Source organism: Rhynchophorus ferrugineus, unplaced genomic scaffold (genome assembly GCF_030347505.1).
Source record: "Rhynchophorus ferrugineus isolate W39M unplaced genomic scaffold, kcgeb_rfMv2 rfM9, whole genome shotgun sequence".
Lineage (NCBI taxonomy): Eukaryota > Metazoa > Arthropoda > Insecta > Coleoptera > Curculionidae > Rhynchophorus > Rhynchophorus ferrugineus.
In genome coordinates this window covers 32,227,179-32,247,617 of record NW_027472588.1, presented here as the reverse complement: position 1 = coordinate 32,247,617, position 20,439 = coordinate 32,227,179, and the positions used below count along the sequence as shown (strand labels likewise).

The 20,439-nt window shown below is 34.7% G+C and overlaps 1 protein-coding gene across 28 annotated transcripts in view; it reads right to left on the bottom strand.

Moving 5' to 3' along the window:
* The window catches only part of Zasp66 (PDZ_signaling and DUF4749 domain-containing protein Zasp66), a 52,082-nt gene that overhangs the window by 27,421 nt on the left and 4,222 nt on the right, over nucleotides 1-20,439 (bottom strand). For 8 of the 28 annotated variants that reach the window (XM_076414499.1, XM_076414495.1, XM_076414512.1 and 5 more), the window contains exon 2: nucleotides 9,735-9,883. In XM_076414499.1, the coding sequence (XP_076270614.1) occupies nucleotides 9,735-9,883 (149 nt within the window). Of the gene's footprint in view, nucleotides 1-9,734; nucleotides 9,884-9,943; nucleotides 10,082-14,237; nucleotides 14,777-20,439 lie in introns of those variants that run through there. The other 20 variants (XR_013007226.1, XR_013007227.1, XM_076414502.1 and 17 more) reach the window with 5 other exon arrangements.

Sequence of the window (20,439 nt, the reverse complement as noted above, 5' to 3'; positions counted from 1 at the left end):
TAAGCGATTTTATTATTGAGAACGAACGGTTCTTTGTGTATAGCATTGCTCAATGAATCAATGAGATATTACTCTCGCAAACATTTCTAGTTGCCCGAATTTTACACATAACAAAAATAGTTTAAAATATATCTCTAGTCATTCAAAATATAGGTTAAAATGGTAGTATTCTAAAGCGCACACTGACAGATCTTTGAAACAAACCGAATTAAACGCTATTACTATGACTAAAATATAGAGTGTTTTATATATAAGTAAAATACCATCAGGTCATCAATTTTGGCATAGTTACTTCTTTCTCAACGTAGATATTCAATAAGAACAAATTTTGAGATTTTTTTATACAACGCGAAAGTTCTGCCACCATTTTGATTGCCTATAACTTTGCTCAAAGAAAAAATAAGTAAGTTTGGTTTTCATAAAAAGTTTATTTGACTAAATGGTGACCGCGATTCCTTATGCAACTTTCGGCTCTTTTTAAGGCATTTTTCATGACATCCTGTAACATCAGAGGCTGAATTTCTTCAGTTTCGTGACGAATATTGTCTTTAAGATGTTGAATCGTTTGGGGCTTATTCACATAAACTTTTAATTTTACAAAACCCCATAAGAAAAAGTCTGGTGCTGTTAAATCCGGAAATCTGGCTGGCCATGCTAAATCACCATTTCGCGAAGTTAGTCTTCGTGGGAAAACGTCATTCAATAATTGAATTGTTGAACGAGCTGTGTATGCTGTAGCCCCATCTTGCGGAAACCAGAGGTCCTCTAGTCCTCGCTCTTCGACTTCATGCACAAGAAAATTTTTAATTATGTCTTGATACCCTTCAGCAGTAATGCTACTCTAATTGCAACATCTTGATCATTTTCAAGAAAATAAGCACCAATGTTTCCAGCATGAATACCACACCACGCAGTTGTTTTTAGTGTATGCAATGATGTTTCATGAATTAATTAAGGATTTTGTGTTCCCCAAAAGCGACTGTTCTGTTTATTGACCACTGAGAAGAAAGTGGGATTCATCTCTCATTATCAATTTAGACGAAAACTCTTCAATTTCACCAGACACCCTTAGAATTGCATTACTGTACTCAACTCTTTATTCAAGATCTCCCGGTAGCAATTTTTGGACTAATTGAATTTTGTACGAAAACATTTTCAATATTCGCCTTAAACTGCGTGCAGAAATGTGTAACTGGGAACTATGTGTTCGAATTGATGTTTCTGGAGACTCTGCAACACTATCGCACACCAGAGCCACATTTTCAGCTGTTGTCCTTTGTCTTACAGAACGAGGCCTGTCTAATGTCGTACCGTACTGTCGAAAATTCGCAATTAAACGACAAATTATGGTTTTGTGAACGATTATTTTCAATAAATGTTGTCACTATTTCTACTCGTTGTTGTAGCGCTTTGGACGTATACACAACACAATGGTTAAAGTGAAATTGAGCTAGCGTCACATCACCAAGATGCCGCATAAAAAAATGGTAGCGGGACCACCTGTTATATTGACCTATAATTAATTATAAAGGATTTACAACAAATGATGTTACTAGGTATTGAATCGCACAGGGTACGTTTGTAATCAACTTCATATTGAAGCCCCAAGCTTTAACTTTCAGTATGTGTCATTTCGTCGAAGTGTGAACAAAACATTTTTTCAGTCCATTGAAAATGTCTGGATTTGTACCGACTAAATCACATTTGTGGGAAGTTTTACTTTTTCAATTATTTCTTTATTGAGTGTTGTGTGAAGCATATGACAAACATACTCCATCAATTAACACATCTGAATACTGGTTTCCACGTTTTAATAGTGGTGATTTTGACACCGAAGACAAAAAGTATTCTGGATAGCCAAAAAAAATTGAAGATGAAGATTTAGAGACATTGATCTTAGTAACACAAATTTCACATAATGTGTGAAATAATGCTTCAATGCTCTAATGCTCCGTATTTAGTAGGATCACCTTGATGCGGTATACTATGAGCTACTAAAACCTAATGAACCCATCAATATCATTACCACCATCATCACTGTGAGAAAAACGACCGGAATACGAGCAAAGATATAACAATGTTATTCTTCAGCATGACAAAGCTCGACCTCCATATTTTCCAGACTTTGCACTTTCTGATTACTGCTTGTTCTGACATATGAATATGACATATATGTCCTGTCTGAGCAGCGCTTCATTTCTAATGAAGATGGCAAAAAATTAATTGATTCTTTCGAAATAGAATCCATAAATTGCCCGAAAGTTGGAAAAAAGTATCGACTATCGATGGACAATACTTTGAATAAAATACAGTGTTACCGATTTTTTACAACGACGGTTAAAATGTTAAAAAATTATTTAAAACTAATTTATAGGCCGTTTTTTTGGCATATAAAAATACAGCGTATGTTTGTACTCGTAAAACTGGAAAAGTAGTTGAAGGGTTGACATCAAATTTTTAAACAACAATATAACATGAACTTCTATGTATTTTAAATTAACTTTAATATTTTAAAGGTCTTTTCATTCTAAGCGTTTTGACGTTTTTATGAAAACATAGATACAACAGAACAACATAGATTGACAAAATGACATTTGAGAATAACAAAATTCATCAGTTTTTTGCTTACAAGATATTTAGATTTTCGTAATCAGCTTTTGATTTAATTTCATATCATATCTGATGAAGGACCTGTTTTTTTGTGGTGTGTTGTGTTGGTAGAGCCAACATGATTTCAACTACTGTGTTTTGTACTGCCCAACCTGATTTTCATCAAATGGCGAGTTTGTTCACAGAGTATTCCTGTTATATCTCTCTAATTTCATTCCATTTATTATTTTATATCTTTTTATCTATTTATCCATTATTTTGTCTATTTAATTATTTATATGAATATTTCCTATAATTCTTAAATTACTGTAAACTAAAGATAATATCTATATATAGAGATAATATATAAAAACTGAGACTAACGTAGATAAGAGTAAATATCTGTAATATCTATAACTGATGTATAGCTATAGATTATTATTAATTGAAAGTAGACATAAACGCCACCGAAAGTGGTTCCTATCGCGTGTTCCTAGCGTGTTTGCTTTTGTCTTTTTCCTATGTGTGCATTGTACGTTCATCATAATCGGAGTTAGGAGAAGTGAGTACACAACAGCAAGACTGTTGCTTATTTGTTTATTTGAGTTTTGGCTTTACTCTAGAAAGGAAGCCTACTAACCCTTGTGACAGGATATCGCGTGTCTACTTTCATTGATATGATTGTACGCCATTGTTATTATCTACTGTTGAAAGATTGTTATTAATCATCATGGTTATTCTGTCAAAGTTATTGACTAGGACTTTATAAAATAGTTATTAATCATCCAGGACATCCCCCATTGTTACTATAGTCATTTTTCAGTTCTATTATTCATCAGTACAACAAATCGTCAGAATAATTAATCACTCGTACTTTTAGCTGTCATTAATATTAACTGTCAGTGCCGTTATATTTAATTATTACCTGATATTAGAAGTATCTGACATGATAATTCCCAATTCTTATTATATTTCACATGTATTTTTAATTTCACCATTAATGAAACTAAAAATTAGTTGCTCAAGTACGTTTTCATTTCGTATTTTTCGCACGGTTAGAATTAAATCAATCTTTATTTATCGTATAATTTATTGGGTAAGTAGTTTTTATGTAATTTATTTTGTTCTCTGATTTTTGTTACATAAGATGTTAAATTGTTTCATATTGCTTTATTTAAAGATTATTTTGATTCAACGCTTATTTTTACGAATTTATTTTCTTACTAAGATGACGAACTCATCGAACTATTCCTATATATTAGGTAATGAGAAGAAACTACCAGGTGTATAATAATAATAATATCTGATGAAGAAAAAAAAGAAAAATTGTTCTTGCTTCAGGACCGTGAAATAATTAAGCAAAGAACAATAAAATTTTATTTAAAAGTTTAGATAAAGAAATTATACTCTTATTCAGCCTGGTGTATTTATTGTTTTTATAATATATATTTTAGGTGACAAATATGGATAAAAGATAAGGATTATACGAATACATAAATGAAGTAATGAATATATGCAGGAGTTAAATTGAAACTAATTACATAATTTTCATAATTACATAATTACATAATTTTAATCACAAACAGTATATTTGTAAACATTTTAAAGCATTGATGCATAATAAGGTATTAATGAATAATCCAATAAGATATGTGACTATTTGACATTTTATTCTTTGAACCTTGTATCAATTATTTTAATTATTTACTTTATATTCATAAGTTTTGGAAAATCAATGGTTGTAAAGACAAGTTGTAAGTTGTCCTTTAATATGCATTTCCAAATTGTAAAAAATAAATCACTTAAATGTGCTTGTTATTGTTTTAAATGCTAAAATCAAATATCAATTTCAAAATTATTTTATTCATATATTCTCTGTTTTAATATTCAAACTTTATTTATTATTCCATACTTATGTTTATAACATAAAAGTAAAAAAAGATCATGTATACTTATATTTGATGCTCTGAAGTTGTTACAGTTCTGAAAACAATCTTACTTATGATGCTTTGTTATAATGTTCAGTGGTGTAGTAACTTATACTTCTTAATACCTGTTAAATGTTAGTAAACGTTAGTCAGTGTTAGTTCTTGAGACAGCTTGCATATATTTTAATATACAGACATTTATTATCTTAATTAATGTTATGTATCAAATACATTTATATATTTAAAATATTATGAAACAAGTTTTAGTAATATATATAATTTTTTAAATTAGTCATTTTACTATATTATTAAAGAAACATGATTAATTTAATACATTGTGGTCGAATTTCGGCCACAGGGCGATCACTAGTATATATAAAATATACTAGACGCGTTCTGAACTTACAAATATCTGTGGTACGAGGGCATGTTTGCCAATCGCTACGGGAAAGAACCTAAAATCACTAAACAACGACGTACCACGAAGGAGTCGTCCGGTGGTACACCAGGAGGCCCGCGACCAACGAAAAACAGCGCGCGCGGCGATACCGCTCGAGAAACCCGCTCGAAATGAAAACGATCGCCGCGTTACAGAGGCAATATTTTAAGAAAATTGTTTGCATAGTTCGAAAATATCGCTCTTGTCCTGGCCGGATTCCAACGGGCGATTTTTTATTGGCGAATAATTAAAAACCACCGCCGCCATTGTGGGTGGATCCCGCGCCAAGGAACGCGAACGGGTAGCGAGACGGGGGGAATTTGACAGACGGACGGTGTCTGGGCCGACGTGTCGAACCGTTTCGAAAAGGAATAGCTAAAAAATCGATGTTTTAATGTCGGCCCAGTTCCTGAAATAAATCTACGTCCTGGAAATATTTCGATCTCGGATATTTATGTCGAAGATTAGTAGTTTATAAATTAACCAAAATATGTCGCCGTTACACGATATACTAATTCTTCAATGGATTAATTTTCATGTTGATAATAGATCTTGTCCTCTCCAGAAATATAAACAAATCGGTTTTTTGATCTGACTTTCGTACCAGCAAAAAAAACTCAAGAGAAGAACAGCAGAGATAAAATACGATGTATCCGCCAAATCAACAGATATTCTTTTCGTGTCCAGTCTTTTTTTGTTTACAAACAAAATATATCGGCATACCTGGATATTTTCAAGAATTTCATGGTGAGATTCATCTTTTACATCGAAATTCCCGAAACAAAAATGAACAATCTAATTCTAACACTGGCATTCACTCATCACCACCAAGTTTCAATGACCTTTTATTGCATTATCTTTTCATAAGCAAAAAAGCAAAATATGACGAAAATGCTCTTCTGGAATCTTCATATTCATAGTCCAATAACCGTTCAGTGGGTAAACGAATGACGCTGTCTTTTTATCTAGAATATTCTACGGAGTTTTATCTTTCGAAAACTATAATATAGCTTCATTAAATAAGTATTCCTAGAGGCAGGCGTTTATAACTAGTTTATAAATTAACCAAAATATGTCGCTGTTACACGATATACTAATTCTTCAGTGGATTAATTTTCATGTTGCTTTTTGAGTTTCTAATGTATAAATGTATTAGAGTTTGTTTTAAAAGATGTGTATGTATATGGATTTTAGTTACATCAACGTTTTAGACTTTTTTTGGCCAACTTGGAGAGAGAACATCCGGTCTTACCAAGCCTGCCTAACTATTGGCGTGACTGGTATCTTTTTCTTGTCAGATTATGCACTCTTGTCTAAGGATCACAAATGCTAAACAATAACAAACATAAATTTACGATCATGCCCCAGCAGAAATCGAACCCGCAACTATCGCAACAGCAGGAGGAGCGTCCTATCTCCTTTACCACTGCATCAACTAAGCCGGCTTATTTTAAGAGTCCCTTAAGGAAAATATACCATATGTTTATATTCAAAACATTTATAGGATTGATAAAAACAGATGTAAGGGAGAATGGTGTAATAGGAGCTAGCAGGTACGGAACATATTATAATTTGCATATATAGGAGAGTACGGATATGTCTTATAACCGCCGCGTTTATTATATACCTTATTCAATTATTTCGGAATATTTTCATTATTTTGACACTGTTACCATTGGTTCATTGAATGGGAGCTACTCACGCACCTATTATGTTAATACTTACACATGGACAAAACAGGCTTTTCTACAATTTAGGAGCTATGCTATATTATTGCTTTCAAAGGACAGAAGCGTATTGGTGCAGCCACTTCAATGGAGAAGGGTGAACATGTTACAGTAATTTGTGCTATGAGTGCTACAGTCACTTATGCGCCTCTATTGTTTATTTTCCCTCGACAGAGAAGAGCTGAAGCTATCTATTCTTGTTCTGGGTGGGTGGACAACAACAAATGAGCAAATATTCTTAACTCAGTTACAACATATTATTATATTTACAAAACCTACTGCAGAAAAATATATTTTACTTATTATGGATAATCATAAAAATCATGCTAAACTAGAAGCATTTCGACTATGTTGAGCATCTCTCGCTTTTTCTGTCTGCTTAAGGCATTTACAAGAGGGAATGTGACATGTATATAAAATCGCAAAACATGATTAAAATAACTCTTTATGAAATAGATGAGCTATTTAATAAATCGTATTCTAAGATAACGTATTTATATAAAACAACTGGAATATTTCCTATATACACATCTGCTTTTACACATAAAGATTGTATTGCTCTTGATATGTCCAAAATAAGCTCCTCAGGAGAATCAAATTCACAGGGAAACTGACACTCCAGAAATCAAACACTTCATATCTCAATCATTCCACAAACAACAACTCAGCTAAAGTTCTTCTGAAAACGCGCTTATTCGCGAGCTGGTCGACATGCTGGGAGATTAGCTAACCTTCCCCTTTTCCAGGCTGAAACGACCTCATCCGTCGCTGCTGTCATAATTTTGCTTCCATACGACAGCACCCAGTCGTGTGTTAACTCAAGTTCGCGGATTTATAGTTAGATTCACTATCAGTTTTTTCGCCAGGTCCTCGAAACGGCTGCTCGGTTAATGGGTCCCATATCCACAAATTTAATGCAATAACAGTAGCGACCCACAAGTCAACTGTGAGCCGGTTTCGGTTTAGTGTATTGATAAGCCCAAAGGCAGTCCCACTTAACCCGGTCCAACTTTCACTCACTGACAACTCACCTGGTCACTCTAGGGCAAGCTTCCGCGATCACATATGCGTCATGCACTCCACCGCTTGGCTTTAGACCAAATCAAAAATATTGCTCTCGATCAGAATGAACATGATGTCAACACAACGAAAAATGACTGTTAGAATAACTACTGTTAGAGCTTCGGAAAAGGAAAGTCTTCTTCTACTTCTCAAAGGCTACTGCAAATATCAACTATCCCTCCATAACATACCATCACTGTAAGATGGGCAAAGAAGAGATTCTTCACATCCTTCAACAAGGTTTGCTGATAAGATAAATATTTTAAGCCCTAAACGGAATCAACTTACCTCCCAGAAAAACGGATGACCAAGAAAAGAAGACAAGTTGGCGTTGAATTGGCAATCGTTCCATAGTTACTCGAATCATTCTTTGTCAAAGTTAAGTAAAATTCGGACAAAATATCGCTCTTGGTGGGTGAATTGTAATTAGAAAACGCCTGTAGTCCGTGGATTTAAAGCACAGGCACAAGCAGTTCAGGATGTAAGGCCACCAAAGGAGGACTGGAGTTGATGTAAACTAACATAGTCCATCGTAATTCGGACAGAAACATGGAGTTCCATACAGATTATACCATGGAAACTTGGTTGAAAACAATGCCATTCAGAAAACCATGAAAGGTAAACTGGCAGACTAATGCACAAGCAATACTTACAAATAATTTTACTACAACTATAAGCTGTCTAGATATGACAATGTTTGATTTTTAATACATTTAATCAAATTAATATTATAGTTAAACTATTTGTCTTTTCAGCAAAAGAACACATCATATATTATAACTATAATCATAGCTTAAGAAAAGCTTAAAAACTGGAAAGATTTATCATTGAAGTCTAAAACAAAATTGGCTCAGCTCAAGAATACATATCCTTGAATATAGAACACAGTATGACGTAATACATCTGTGAACCTCAGAAAATACTGTCTAAGTTACACACTGCTCCTTTACACTCTCATAACTCAGCTATAATTTTCAACAAGTCAAACAGGAAGAATGTTACTCAACAATTAAACCTGTACCTTATGACAGTGTACTGTTACCAATTTTTACTCTACACCTGTGTTAAGCCATAAAATTTGCCGACAAACATCTAAAACATTCTAGTAAAAATAAAATTAATTTTCATCTTGATGGCATTGTAAACCGTCTAAATTGACGCCTTTATGGTTCAGAAAATCCACATTGAATTGGCGAAAAATAAATGCATCTACAAAGTGCCGCTGGGATGTACCCGTGCATTGAAGAAAATATGATACTCAAAATGGTTTTAATTTTTAACCCCATGAAATATCCCCGACTACAAAAATAACCATACAAATATTGAGAACTACGTTGATCTTGAAAAGCCTTGAATCTCTGGGAATTTGTAGGTGCACGTTTTTACCGACACAAAAAGTTGCCATTGAATAGATCTTGTCCCCTCCAGAAATATAAACAAATCGATTTTTTGATCTGACATTCGTACCAGCAAAAAAACTCAAGAGAAGAACGTCAGAGATGAAATACGATGTGTCCACCAAATCAACAGATATTCTTTTCGTGTATATCGGCATACCTCGATATTTTCATTACATACATTTTTTATATCGAAATTCCCGAAAGAAAAATGAACAATCTAATTCTAACACTGGCATTCACTCATCACCATAAACACCACACAAGTTTCGATGACCTTGTATTGCATTACCTTTTCATAAGCAAAAAAGCAAAATATTACGAAAATGGTCTTCTGGAATCTTCATATTCATAGTCCAATAACCGTTCAGTGGGTAAACGAATGACGCTGTCTTTTTATCTAGAATATTCTACGGAGTTTTATCTTTCGAAAACTCTATAATATAGCTTCATTAAACTAGTATTCCTAGAGGTAGGCGACTTAAAAATAATCTGTTAGGAAAAATTGAATTAAACTTATTTTCCAGCCTTACTGTATGTTAATTATTTTGAAAAATAAACAGGTTAATAAAAAGTCAGATAAAAGACTTACCTCTGTACGACTACTCTGATATCGTTCCCAGCGTTCCTGAATAAATTTTGTGCATCCTGATGCCGAATATCTCTGGAATCGTAATTACCAACTTTGGTGATAATGTCGCCCCTTTGAAGTACGCCCTGTGCCGGAGATCCGAACGATACCTGCAACATAAAAATCGCCTCTTTTGAAACTACTCGCACTCTCGACACTCCCGCCCTCACTTTGGTAACCATAAAATCAGCGCCCCCCGTAAAACTGAACCCCCACGGTTCTTCGCGCGACGTGCGATGCAGGTCGCAGACGAGTCCTGTCGTTTTCTCCATACTGCGACGTTCTGCGAGAATTTAACGCTGTTTTCGTTCATAAACCGGATCCAGTTTCCAGGTGGTTTATAAATAGGTAATCGAACAATGTTCGATCCAAAATACCTCGACGCCGTCTTGTTTTTTATATCCAAAATATCTTATTCCGGTAAATAGAACATGCACTTTCACTTTTAAAGTTATTCATCGGTTTTGTTGGATGATCTTGAAAGAATCGCATAAGTAATATTATACATCACCAGGGTGCTCCAACAGTTCGCGAAAATACCATTTACTCATCAACAACAGACCTCATTTCAATATTCATCGTATAAGAACAAAAAATTTATAATTAAATTTGAACACTTTAAAAACACAAAAAGTTGTGAGCCCAATTGGCGGTCGTATTCGCTAATAACGATTTTTTAAATTATTTATTACATTGTTACTTGTGCGACTAACCTACAGTTTGTCTTTGCATATATAAATAATAGCTTAAATCTAGGTATGACACATGAGCTGAAAAGTCCCAGGCCTAATACATACATGGCGCTAGTTTTATTGCATTCACCGCTTTTTCAGTTAGTACTAATCTTCAAAAGAAAGCTGTTAAAATTTCATGATATTCTACTCATAAGTTGAAAATGTTATAAGGATTCGGCTTCATCAGAAACAACAATAAAATGTTGGTTTGCTGACTTTAAACGTGGTCGTAAAGACATCGATGATGCAGATCGCAGTGGACGTCCAAATGAAGTGGTAGTACCAGAAAATATAAAAAAATCCACAAAATCCTTTTGCATGTTCGAAAAGTGAAATTGCGTGAATTAGCTAACATCGTAAAGTTATCAAAAGAACGTGTTGGTTTTATATTGCATGAGCGTTTGATTATGAGAGAGTTCTGTTCAAAGTAGGTGCCGCGTTTGCTCGCTGTTGACCAAAAACAAGAACGTGTTGATGATTCTGAGCAGTGTTCAGCCATGTTTAAAAGTAACAAACCGGAATTTTTGCGTCAATATGTGACAATGGATGAAACATGAATCCATCACTTCACTTCGGAATCAAAATGATCGTCATTTGAGTGGACAGCAACTGGTGACAGGCCTATTTTGAGGCAAAAGATAAATCGTTCTACAAAAGTGGTATTGAAATGTTAGAGCGGCGCTGGAAAGATTGTTGTGTGGCTCTTGATAGAGATTGCGTTGATAAATAAAGCCAATTTTGACAAAAAGAACACGTTTTCTTTATTAGGCTCGAGACTTTTCGGTCCATCTGTTATATCTAGTAGGACCCATCGGTCCTAACTTGGACTCTAGGTTAAAAAAGTGTAGGTATTAACATTGCTGTTTTTTATTAAATGGCCATGACTATTACACTACATAAGATCAAATGGTTTGATTCTTCTCCACCACTCGACAGTCGATCAAGTGCAAGAGTAACAGCGATTGTTGAAAAGGCATTAAAAATTTAGAATCTCGCACTCAACACTTAAACCTATTTCGGCTTAAGTTCCACAAGGTACTGTCTTGGGATCTCTCCTGTATATGTTCTATACTGCTGGTATACCAACAACAAAACAAACTGTACTTGGAACATTTGACATGACAAAAAATATATCTCTGCCTAAGGTTGTAGAAAATGTACAAGTAGCGGTCAGCAAGATCTATAAATAAACTAGAGACTGGAAAATACAGCTTAATACCTCCAAATTTGTTCATGTTAATTTTGCGTTGCGGTGAAGTGATAAAAAACCTAATTATATCACTTGACGGATGCCCGATTCCTCAAGCAGAATCAGCTAAATACCTCGGCATATATCGTGATAGTAGGTTAAATTGAAAACATTAACAAGTCAATTGAAAAGTCCCCGGCCTGACACATAGATGGCGCTACCAGAATTAAATCCATATATTTTTAGTTAGCTCTAACCCTCAAAAGATGCGTGTATTTGACAGCTGTCGGATCATTAGTTTATGAATTAAAGCATTTTGAGTGAAGCAACTTTTGTTATTGTGAAAAAATAGATAAAAAGGAATGTCGCGTGTTGATAAAATATTGCTTTTTAAAGGGAAAAAATACAGTTGAAGCAAAAACTTGGCTTGATGCCGAGTTTTCAGACACTACCCCAGGAAAATCAACCATCAAGGATTGGTATGCTTAGGGTGGTGAATGTGGACGTGGTGAAATGAGCACCGAAGACGGTGAACGCAGTGGACGTCCAAAAAAAGTTGTTACCGATGAAAACCTTTAAAAAATCCACAAAATGATTTTGAATGACCGTAAATTGAAACGGAATGAAATAGCAGACACTCTAAAGATATCAGCTCTACGTGTATATCATATCATTCACGAATATTTGGGTATGAGGAACCTCTGTGCAAAGTGGGTGCCGCGCGAGCTCACTTGACGAAAAACAACGACGAGTTGATGACTTGAGTTGATTGAGCACTTTCTTTTTCTTCAAATGCGGCCGTTTTTTCGGCGGTTGTGTTCTTCAAACGGTCCAATAACGCTATGTAATAGTCGCTGTTGATGGTCTTTCCTTTTTCAAGGTAGTCAATGAAAATTATTCCATACGCATCCCAAAATACAGACACCATATCCATGCCAGCCGACTGTTGCGTTTTCCCACGCTTTGGAGCGGGTTCACCGTGTGTAATCCACTCTGTCGATTGGACTTCAGAGTGAAATCAACTCAACTCAAGTCATCAACTCGTCGTTGTTTTTGGTCAAAAGTGAGCTGGTGCGGCACCCACTTTGCACAGAGCTTTCTCGTACCCAAATATTCGTGAATAATATGATGTGCACGTTCAGTTGATATCTTTAGAGATTTTCAATTTCATTCAATTTAAATTTACAGTCATTCATTTTGTGGATTTTTTAATGTTCTCGTCGGTAACAACCTCTCTTGGGCGTCCACTGCGTTCACTTAACGTAGACTTAACCGGTAGTATTTTTCCTGCTGGCTGTTAATTAACTCACCAGTTCTTTCCGTAAAATAAAATAGTTGTGAAGTAAAATAAGCGTTTGTTGCTTTAAATCATTCACGTATCATAATATTAATATATAGTCACATTTCATCAAGATGTTTAATGTATTACCTATCGCAATTTGTAAATTCATTTTAATATCAAACAATATTTTCCTTCTCATTTTATTATAGTTAAAAAGAGACAAAATACTCTCTGACAACAGACATGTAACCAGTCTAATCAGTCTGCGGAATCAGTTGTCAAATATCTGCAAAAGCCTTCAAAATATTAGTTATAATAAGTAAAACTTATAAACCGGCAAACGTTGTCTTAACGCTTTGCTCGTTTTGATAAATTTTAAATCGCAGCTCAATAATAGTTTGATTGAAAATACCGAAGCCAAACAGAACAGATTGCGTCTCTAATCAGTTACTTCGAATTCAATTCGTGTATTTAGATGAGACATTAGTATTTCAGAATGCGACCAATATGATCACTCATGGCAAGATGATAATAAAAATATTGTTAAGAAATCAAAGATTATATAAATAGAAAAAAGTAAACGTTGGAATAACAATTGATTAAGTTTTATTAGCTATAACATTTATTAATAACATGAGAGTGGAAACAACTAAAAGTGAGTATATAATTAATATATAACTGTATGTAATGTTACTGTAGAGTTTGAGCGATTTATATGCATATATATGTATGTAATTGTTCATAATATACATGAGTATAATTAGAATGTGTGAGGATAGAAAGAATACTACTGTTTTGCAGATATTACAAATGCATTAGGAACAATAGAGTTAATAAATCTAGTTTTATCAAGAAATATGTATACAAGAAAGGGTAAATACAGTGATATCAAAATGGCTTTACAAGGAAACAAGAACTAGAAGTCCTTGGTTAATATATGCACTGGACGCACCATAAGGTTACTATAATTAAATATTTGATAACAGTATTTTTGTTTAATTATTTAATTTAGATTAGAATTTTGTTATTTGTCAAACCCAAAATGAACTAAAACTCAGAGTTGATGTGACGTTTTGACGTCATCAATTAAGATGACGTGAGTTCACTGTTATATTGAACGGACTATATATACAAATTACATCAAGTTTTGCGAAAATGTTTTACCAAAACAAAGAAATGAATCGATTTTTGGACACTGGCCAGCTTGTTGCACCGGGACCGAACGTAATAAATCGCGTATTACAGGATTCCAAACCTACCTTGGTGACTATCAGTGGGGTTTTAACATCTGCGCCGCCCACGAGGCTGAAACCCCAAGACTCGTCGGGCGAACTCCGTCGCAGATTGACCAACAACTCATGATGTTTTCCCATGAGTCTTCTCTTGATGCCACTTCACCAACTAAATAACGTGCACTTATTTATGGGTAATGGCGCGGTTTATTTTGGCCAACGCGCGATGCGAAATATTAAAAATAAACGTATGCGCCGACCTTCGACCGGCGGACCGACTGTCAGATGGTCGCGGCGTCTTCTTCGTTCCGTTCTTGAGAATATCACGCGGGCACTGCCGGTCGCTCTTGGTCTTATCCGGACCTGGAATCGATTTTGGCATTGATCGTCTTGAACTAGGATAGCTGCTAGCCCCTCCCGTCGGCCATTGTGCGGCAGAAATAGCACAATCGCATCCAGAGATTTCGGATGCAGATTCGTGCACTTTTCGTTAGGTAACTTCGCTTTCCTAAGGTTATTCGAGACCTGGTAAACGTATCGGTCACGATTTAGCGCGAATAGTCATGAGATACCCATTCAGGTTTAACGACAAAACGATTTTTGGCAAACCGAACGTTTCGTAATCGACTCGATTTGCATTCCCGACAATTCGGTCTGAGTTTATGGATTAGTTTTATTTTTATCTATAAACGTATCTCAACGTTTTGTTTTTTTTTTAATTTAATTAATTCCATTTTAATAAACCTAACACAATATTTACAAGTCAATTGAAAAGTCCCCGACCTACCATAGTAAAACACATTTTTTGGCAAAATTAGTTTTTTTTAGTCAACATAATTCCTATCAAGGGTGATACACTGATTATAGCGACCCTCCAACTTTTCGATACCATTTTTGTAGTACGATTTGTTATTTGCTTCACAATAGGCCTCAGTTTCGGCGATCACCTCTTCATTTGACGAAAATGTTTTCCCAGCGAGCATTCTTTTGTGATCTGAGAACAGGAAATAGTCGCTGGGGGCAGACCCGGAGAATACGGTGGATTAGGAAGCAATTCGAAGCCCAATTCATGGATTTTTACCATCGTTTTCACTGACTTTTGACATGGTGCATTGCCTTGATGAAGCAGCACTTTCTTTTTCTTCAAATGCGGCCGCTTTTCGCCTATTTCGCCCTTCAAACGGTCCAATAACGCTATGTAATAGTCGCTGTTAATGGTCCTTCCGTTTTCAAGGTAGTCAATGAAAATTATTCCATGCGCATCCCAAAATACAGACGCCATAACCTTGCCAGCCGACTGTTGCGTCCTCCCGCGCTTTGGAGGGGGTTCATCGTGTGCAGTCCACTCGGATGACTGTTGATTGGACTTCGGAGTGAAATGATGGAGTCATGTTTCATCCATTGTCACATATCGATGCAAAAACTCGGGTTTATTACGCTTGATTATCTTCAAACACTGCTCCGAATCATCAACTCGTCGTTGTTTTTGGTCAAACGTGAGCTCGCGCGGCACCCATGTTGCACAGAACTTTCACATATCCAAATATTCGTAAATGATATCTTTAGAGTGTCTGCTATTTCATTCAATTTCAATTTACGGTCTTGATATTTTCGTCGGTAACAACCTCTTTTGGGCGTCCACTGCGTTCACCATCTTCGGTGCTAATTTCACCACGTCTAAACTTAGCATACCAATCCTTGATGGTTGATTTTCCTGCGGCAGTGTCCGGAAACTCGGTATCAAGCCATAAAAGCAATATTTTATTAACACGCGAAATTCCCTTTTATCCATTTTTTTCACAATAACGAAGGTTGCTTCACTCAAAATGCTCTAATTCCCAAACTAATGATCAGACAGCTGTCAAATTTATGCACGCATCTTTTCAGGGTTAGAGCTAACTAAAAGACTTATGGACTTAATTCTAGTAGCGCCATCTATGTGTCAGGCTGGGGACTTTTCAATTGACCTGTTATATAGGGAAGTAATTCATATTCAAGAAAGAGTTTAAAATAGATTTGCAGAGACCGCAAAAATAGTTGGCAGATGGGACAACATCCGGGCTATACGGTGGATGCATCGAATTTTCTCAGTTAATTTACGCATATGTCTTGCTCAGTTTACATACCAAGTCTTGTTACACACCAAACCATTGATGTTCGTTTAGCGGGAACATTTATGACGAAAACTGCTGAATTGTTTGAAGTTTCACGAGTGATAGAATCCACGGTAATGGCAGCATACACAAAACATGGTAAAACATCATGCACGAAGAGGAATAGTGGGCGAAACCTAAACTTAACTAACAGCCACCGACGAACATTTAAAGGGATTGCGGATGAATCATTGTTTACATTGCTTCCTACAAATGGCCGAATTTATATATGGAAACCCCCTAAAAAAGCTTACGATCCGAATTCCTACCGTCAAATTCTAATCAAATTCCTACAGTCAATAATGGAGGATTCAACCGGCACACTCATTCATATCATTAGCCGGATAACTGTGAATAAATATCTCGGTGTCCTCAAGGATATTCTAACTATGACTAATGCACCCATACACACATCCAAAAAGAATCAGTCTTGGTTTGAGGGACATCAGAATATCATCAAAACATGGTCACCACAATCGCAAGACCTCAAGATAATTCAACCTGTCAGTTTTACAGTAGAGGGTGAGGAGTGGATTTCCATCTCCAACATCAATGAATCAATTGGCGGGATGTTTTGGTACAAGAATGGGTCAACATGGAAACTATTGAGACACTCTACGAATCTATTCCGCGCAGAATTACAGCTGTTTTAAAAATAAATAGTAAATTATTAATAAATATTGAGTATATACTAGGCGTATTTTGTCCATCCCCCTAACTGGTGGCATCAAAATACTGTTATATAGTACAAGTTGTCGTGACCTGGTGATTCCATTACGAGACCGTTCCATTCTGTCGAAAAACTACTGGAATTCAACCGAATACATAAAAGATGTATTATCTTGTTTGAAATCAAACGTTTTTTTTTTTTGTGTTAAAAGTCTAAGTATGTTTTTTTTTACATTTTAGTGAGCTCCTTATTTATTTTTTGAAGTCGGTTCAATTTTTTTAATGTTTTATTTTTCTCTATTTAGTGTTAGATATATACTCAATAAATTACGCAGTTATTTTATTAAGTATTACAATGAATAATCCAAGTAAAAGTACAGCCCGTGTGAGGAAAAATAGAAATAAAGAAACAATGGCTGAAAATAAGGAATGTTTCAGGCTCTGTGGTCCGCTACCTAGTCTAGGTGATTTGACAAATTTTCCAAACAAAGTAGAAAAAAGAAAGTTGCTGCTCTGTTCGGAATCGAACCCACGATCTCCGCCTGCAAGCTTAACGTTCTATTACATTATAGAAACAGTTGCCTACCATGTTTCTACGATTTCTCATATGATATGGTTAGGGCAAACAAATCAAACTAAAACTCCTATCATCTTAAAATACGAAAAAATAAAATGCGATAACTGATCACCTCCAAATTGTTAAAATAATATATCCAGATAACTATTATAATATTTTGGACCAAATTAATACAAAATTTCGTGAACCTAATAACCTAATCTTTAGGTTTAAAGACCGAAAAAATTGTCCATTAACTTTCCATAAATTTCTATAGATAACACACCTCCAAAATGAAATAATTAGCCCATTTTAACTTCTTCTGTTTTCTGACTTCTCATATCTCAAGAAGTTATCAAACAAAAAGGTAGCAGCTGCCGAAACGGATTATTCTGCAGGAAAATAAATTCAAAAAAATTATATAAAAATTATTAAATATAACTATAGCTCCATTTCTGTTTCCGTGAATTTACTGAACAACTAATGCACGTCATATATAGTCAGTTTATAATAATGTAATATTAATTTTATACTAGAAACGGATTTTTCTTTCTCATTTTACACTAGTTAGTTAAAAAGAAACAGAATTCTTTCTGATAAGTCGGAACACGTAGCAGAATTAATATATTAAATTCGATTTGTCATTGGTCAACCATGTTGTGAAATGTCTAAAAAATTCTTCAATATTAGTGATAGCAGTTAGAGGTTAAAAACCGACAAACTTTGTAAACCAAAAGTCCAATTTGATGTGGTAACAATGCGACGTACTGGTAACGTTTTAACACTAACATCTTAAAGAATTTTGCAAACATTTGGCAACATGATCCACTAGTACACTTCCAAATCGAATTTTACAGGCTTATTCGGTTATAAGTTCCGACGCATCAGACAGCTCTATCTCTTTTTAACTAGGATAATTTTTTTTATAACATCTTTATTAGATACGCTTAGTACATTCTTAATTTACAATTAATTTATTACTACTTTTCCTATGTACTTGGATTAATTAACAAGCAATACGAATACGAGAGAATACATCAGTATGTATTCCTCAATTATAAAATTATAATTATTTATTAATTATTAACTTATAGCTATAGTTTACACTAATAATACACACTAAATGTTCACACAAGTTCGTATGGTTTTGTTCGTTTCAATCTCCTGACATCCTGCGCGCTGTCCAGCAGTTGTATTGCTTCCACGTTGGTATGATTTAGTAATCTTCTTTCGTGTTTCAAGGAGAAATCTTGGATAACTTCGCAAATCCATTTGATTTCCAGATCATCGTGCAGTTATGCATTGGTTACATAGCGATAGGCATTGGTAATCAATCGAAGAACCTTGTTTTGACAGCGTTGTATGACTAGTTGATTTGAATTCTTAGTGCAACCCCATATTTTCACCCCATAGGTCCAAATTGGCTTTATAATTGTATTATAGATCAACCTCTCTGATTTTAGATCAAGTTGAGAGTATCTTCTAGTATATCTGAGTAAGTTCAATAATTAAGGAAAGTAACATCTCTTAGCTGTAATTTTATTGTAATAATGCTTAAGGTCGCTTTACTCTAGGATACTCGACAATTTTCTGTGTCTGACATTAGTGACAGATATTAGACAGCGTCTGTCACAAGCGACATTTTACCGATCAATGTCAGCCTTTTGTATATTGTTGGCATGTTTTAAAATTGACTGCTCAAAAAACAACGAATTACAAACGTTATTGGTCGTAAATTCAGCCCAAGCGGTATAAAAAAACTTGTGACCGAGTTAGTAGCTGATAAATCAACAATTGGAAAACGTTTAAATAGCTTGGGATTCATCCAAAAGAAAAGAAAACCACATAAATCGACTGAAAATGCCATTCTAATCCAAGTATATTCACACAAAACAGTTTTCTATGGTACTTTACTCTACATACTTTGCTATGGTAGGAGTAACGTTTACTATATATTATAATATTTTTCAAATTGTATGTGTTTAGTTTTATTGTACTTTACCAACATTTCAACTAAAACCATGAAATTTGATCGAATATGTCCAAATTGAAAATTTTAATGATTCATCAATGATGTATAAAGCCAAGAAAATATTTGTTTTGAGTATTTTAGCATTTATGTACAAAATATATAAGAACCCTGTTCGGCCTTATTGGTTGTCGAAAGCTTAACAAACGCGTGGTTACGAAAGATAAGGTGAATTCACCTGGTATAAATTATTACGAATAGTTATAAAATCTTCATTCAGTTTTACAGACAAAACGGTGTTTGGCAAATCGAACTTCCTGTGATTAATTGAACTACATTCCGAATTATTCATGTCGCGTATATAGTAACTTAAATTAGTACATGTTTTATTAAGCAATTCGTCAGATTCGAATGAATCATCATATGTGTACGTTTGTTAACGATGCACAAATTCAGTTAAAATTATCTCTGATTAGTCAATATTTTTAACCTTTTTTTATTATTTAATGCAACTGTATTTATTCTTTTCAATTGGCACAATAATTCTCTATTTTAATTTAACCGAGTTAAAAATAAATTACGTATATATTTTCGCCAACAGTCCATTATAATTCGAACAATACATTATGTTTGTATTGTTACCGATAATTATAGTTCTTAGAATAACTGAAGGATTTTTTGCGCCGTGGATGCCCGTAAAACTAAATTTCGTTTCGAAATCGTAAGTTACTACATCCGGTCAAAATGTAAACGAAATTAATCAAATCCAAATCCGACATGCCGTAGGCCAACTGACAGAGTACAAAATCAGGCGTTTGTTTAGACAGCCAACTGCGATCGATTTGATCGAATATTTTCGACTCACAACCGTTTGCCAAAATA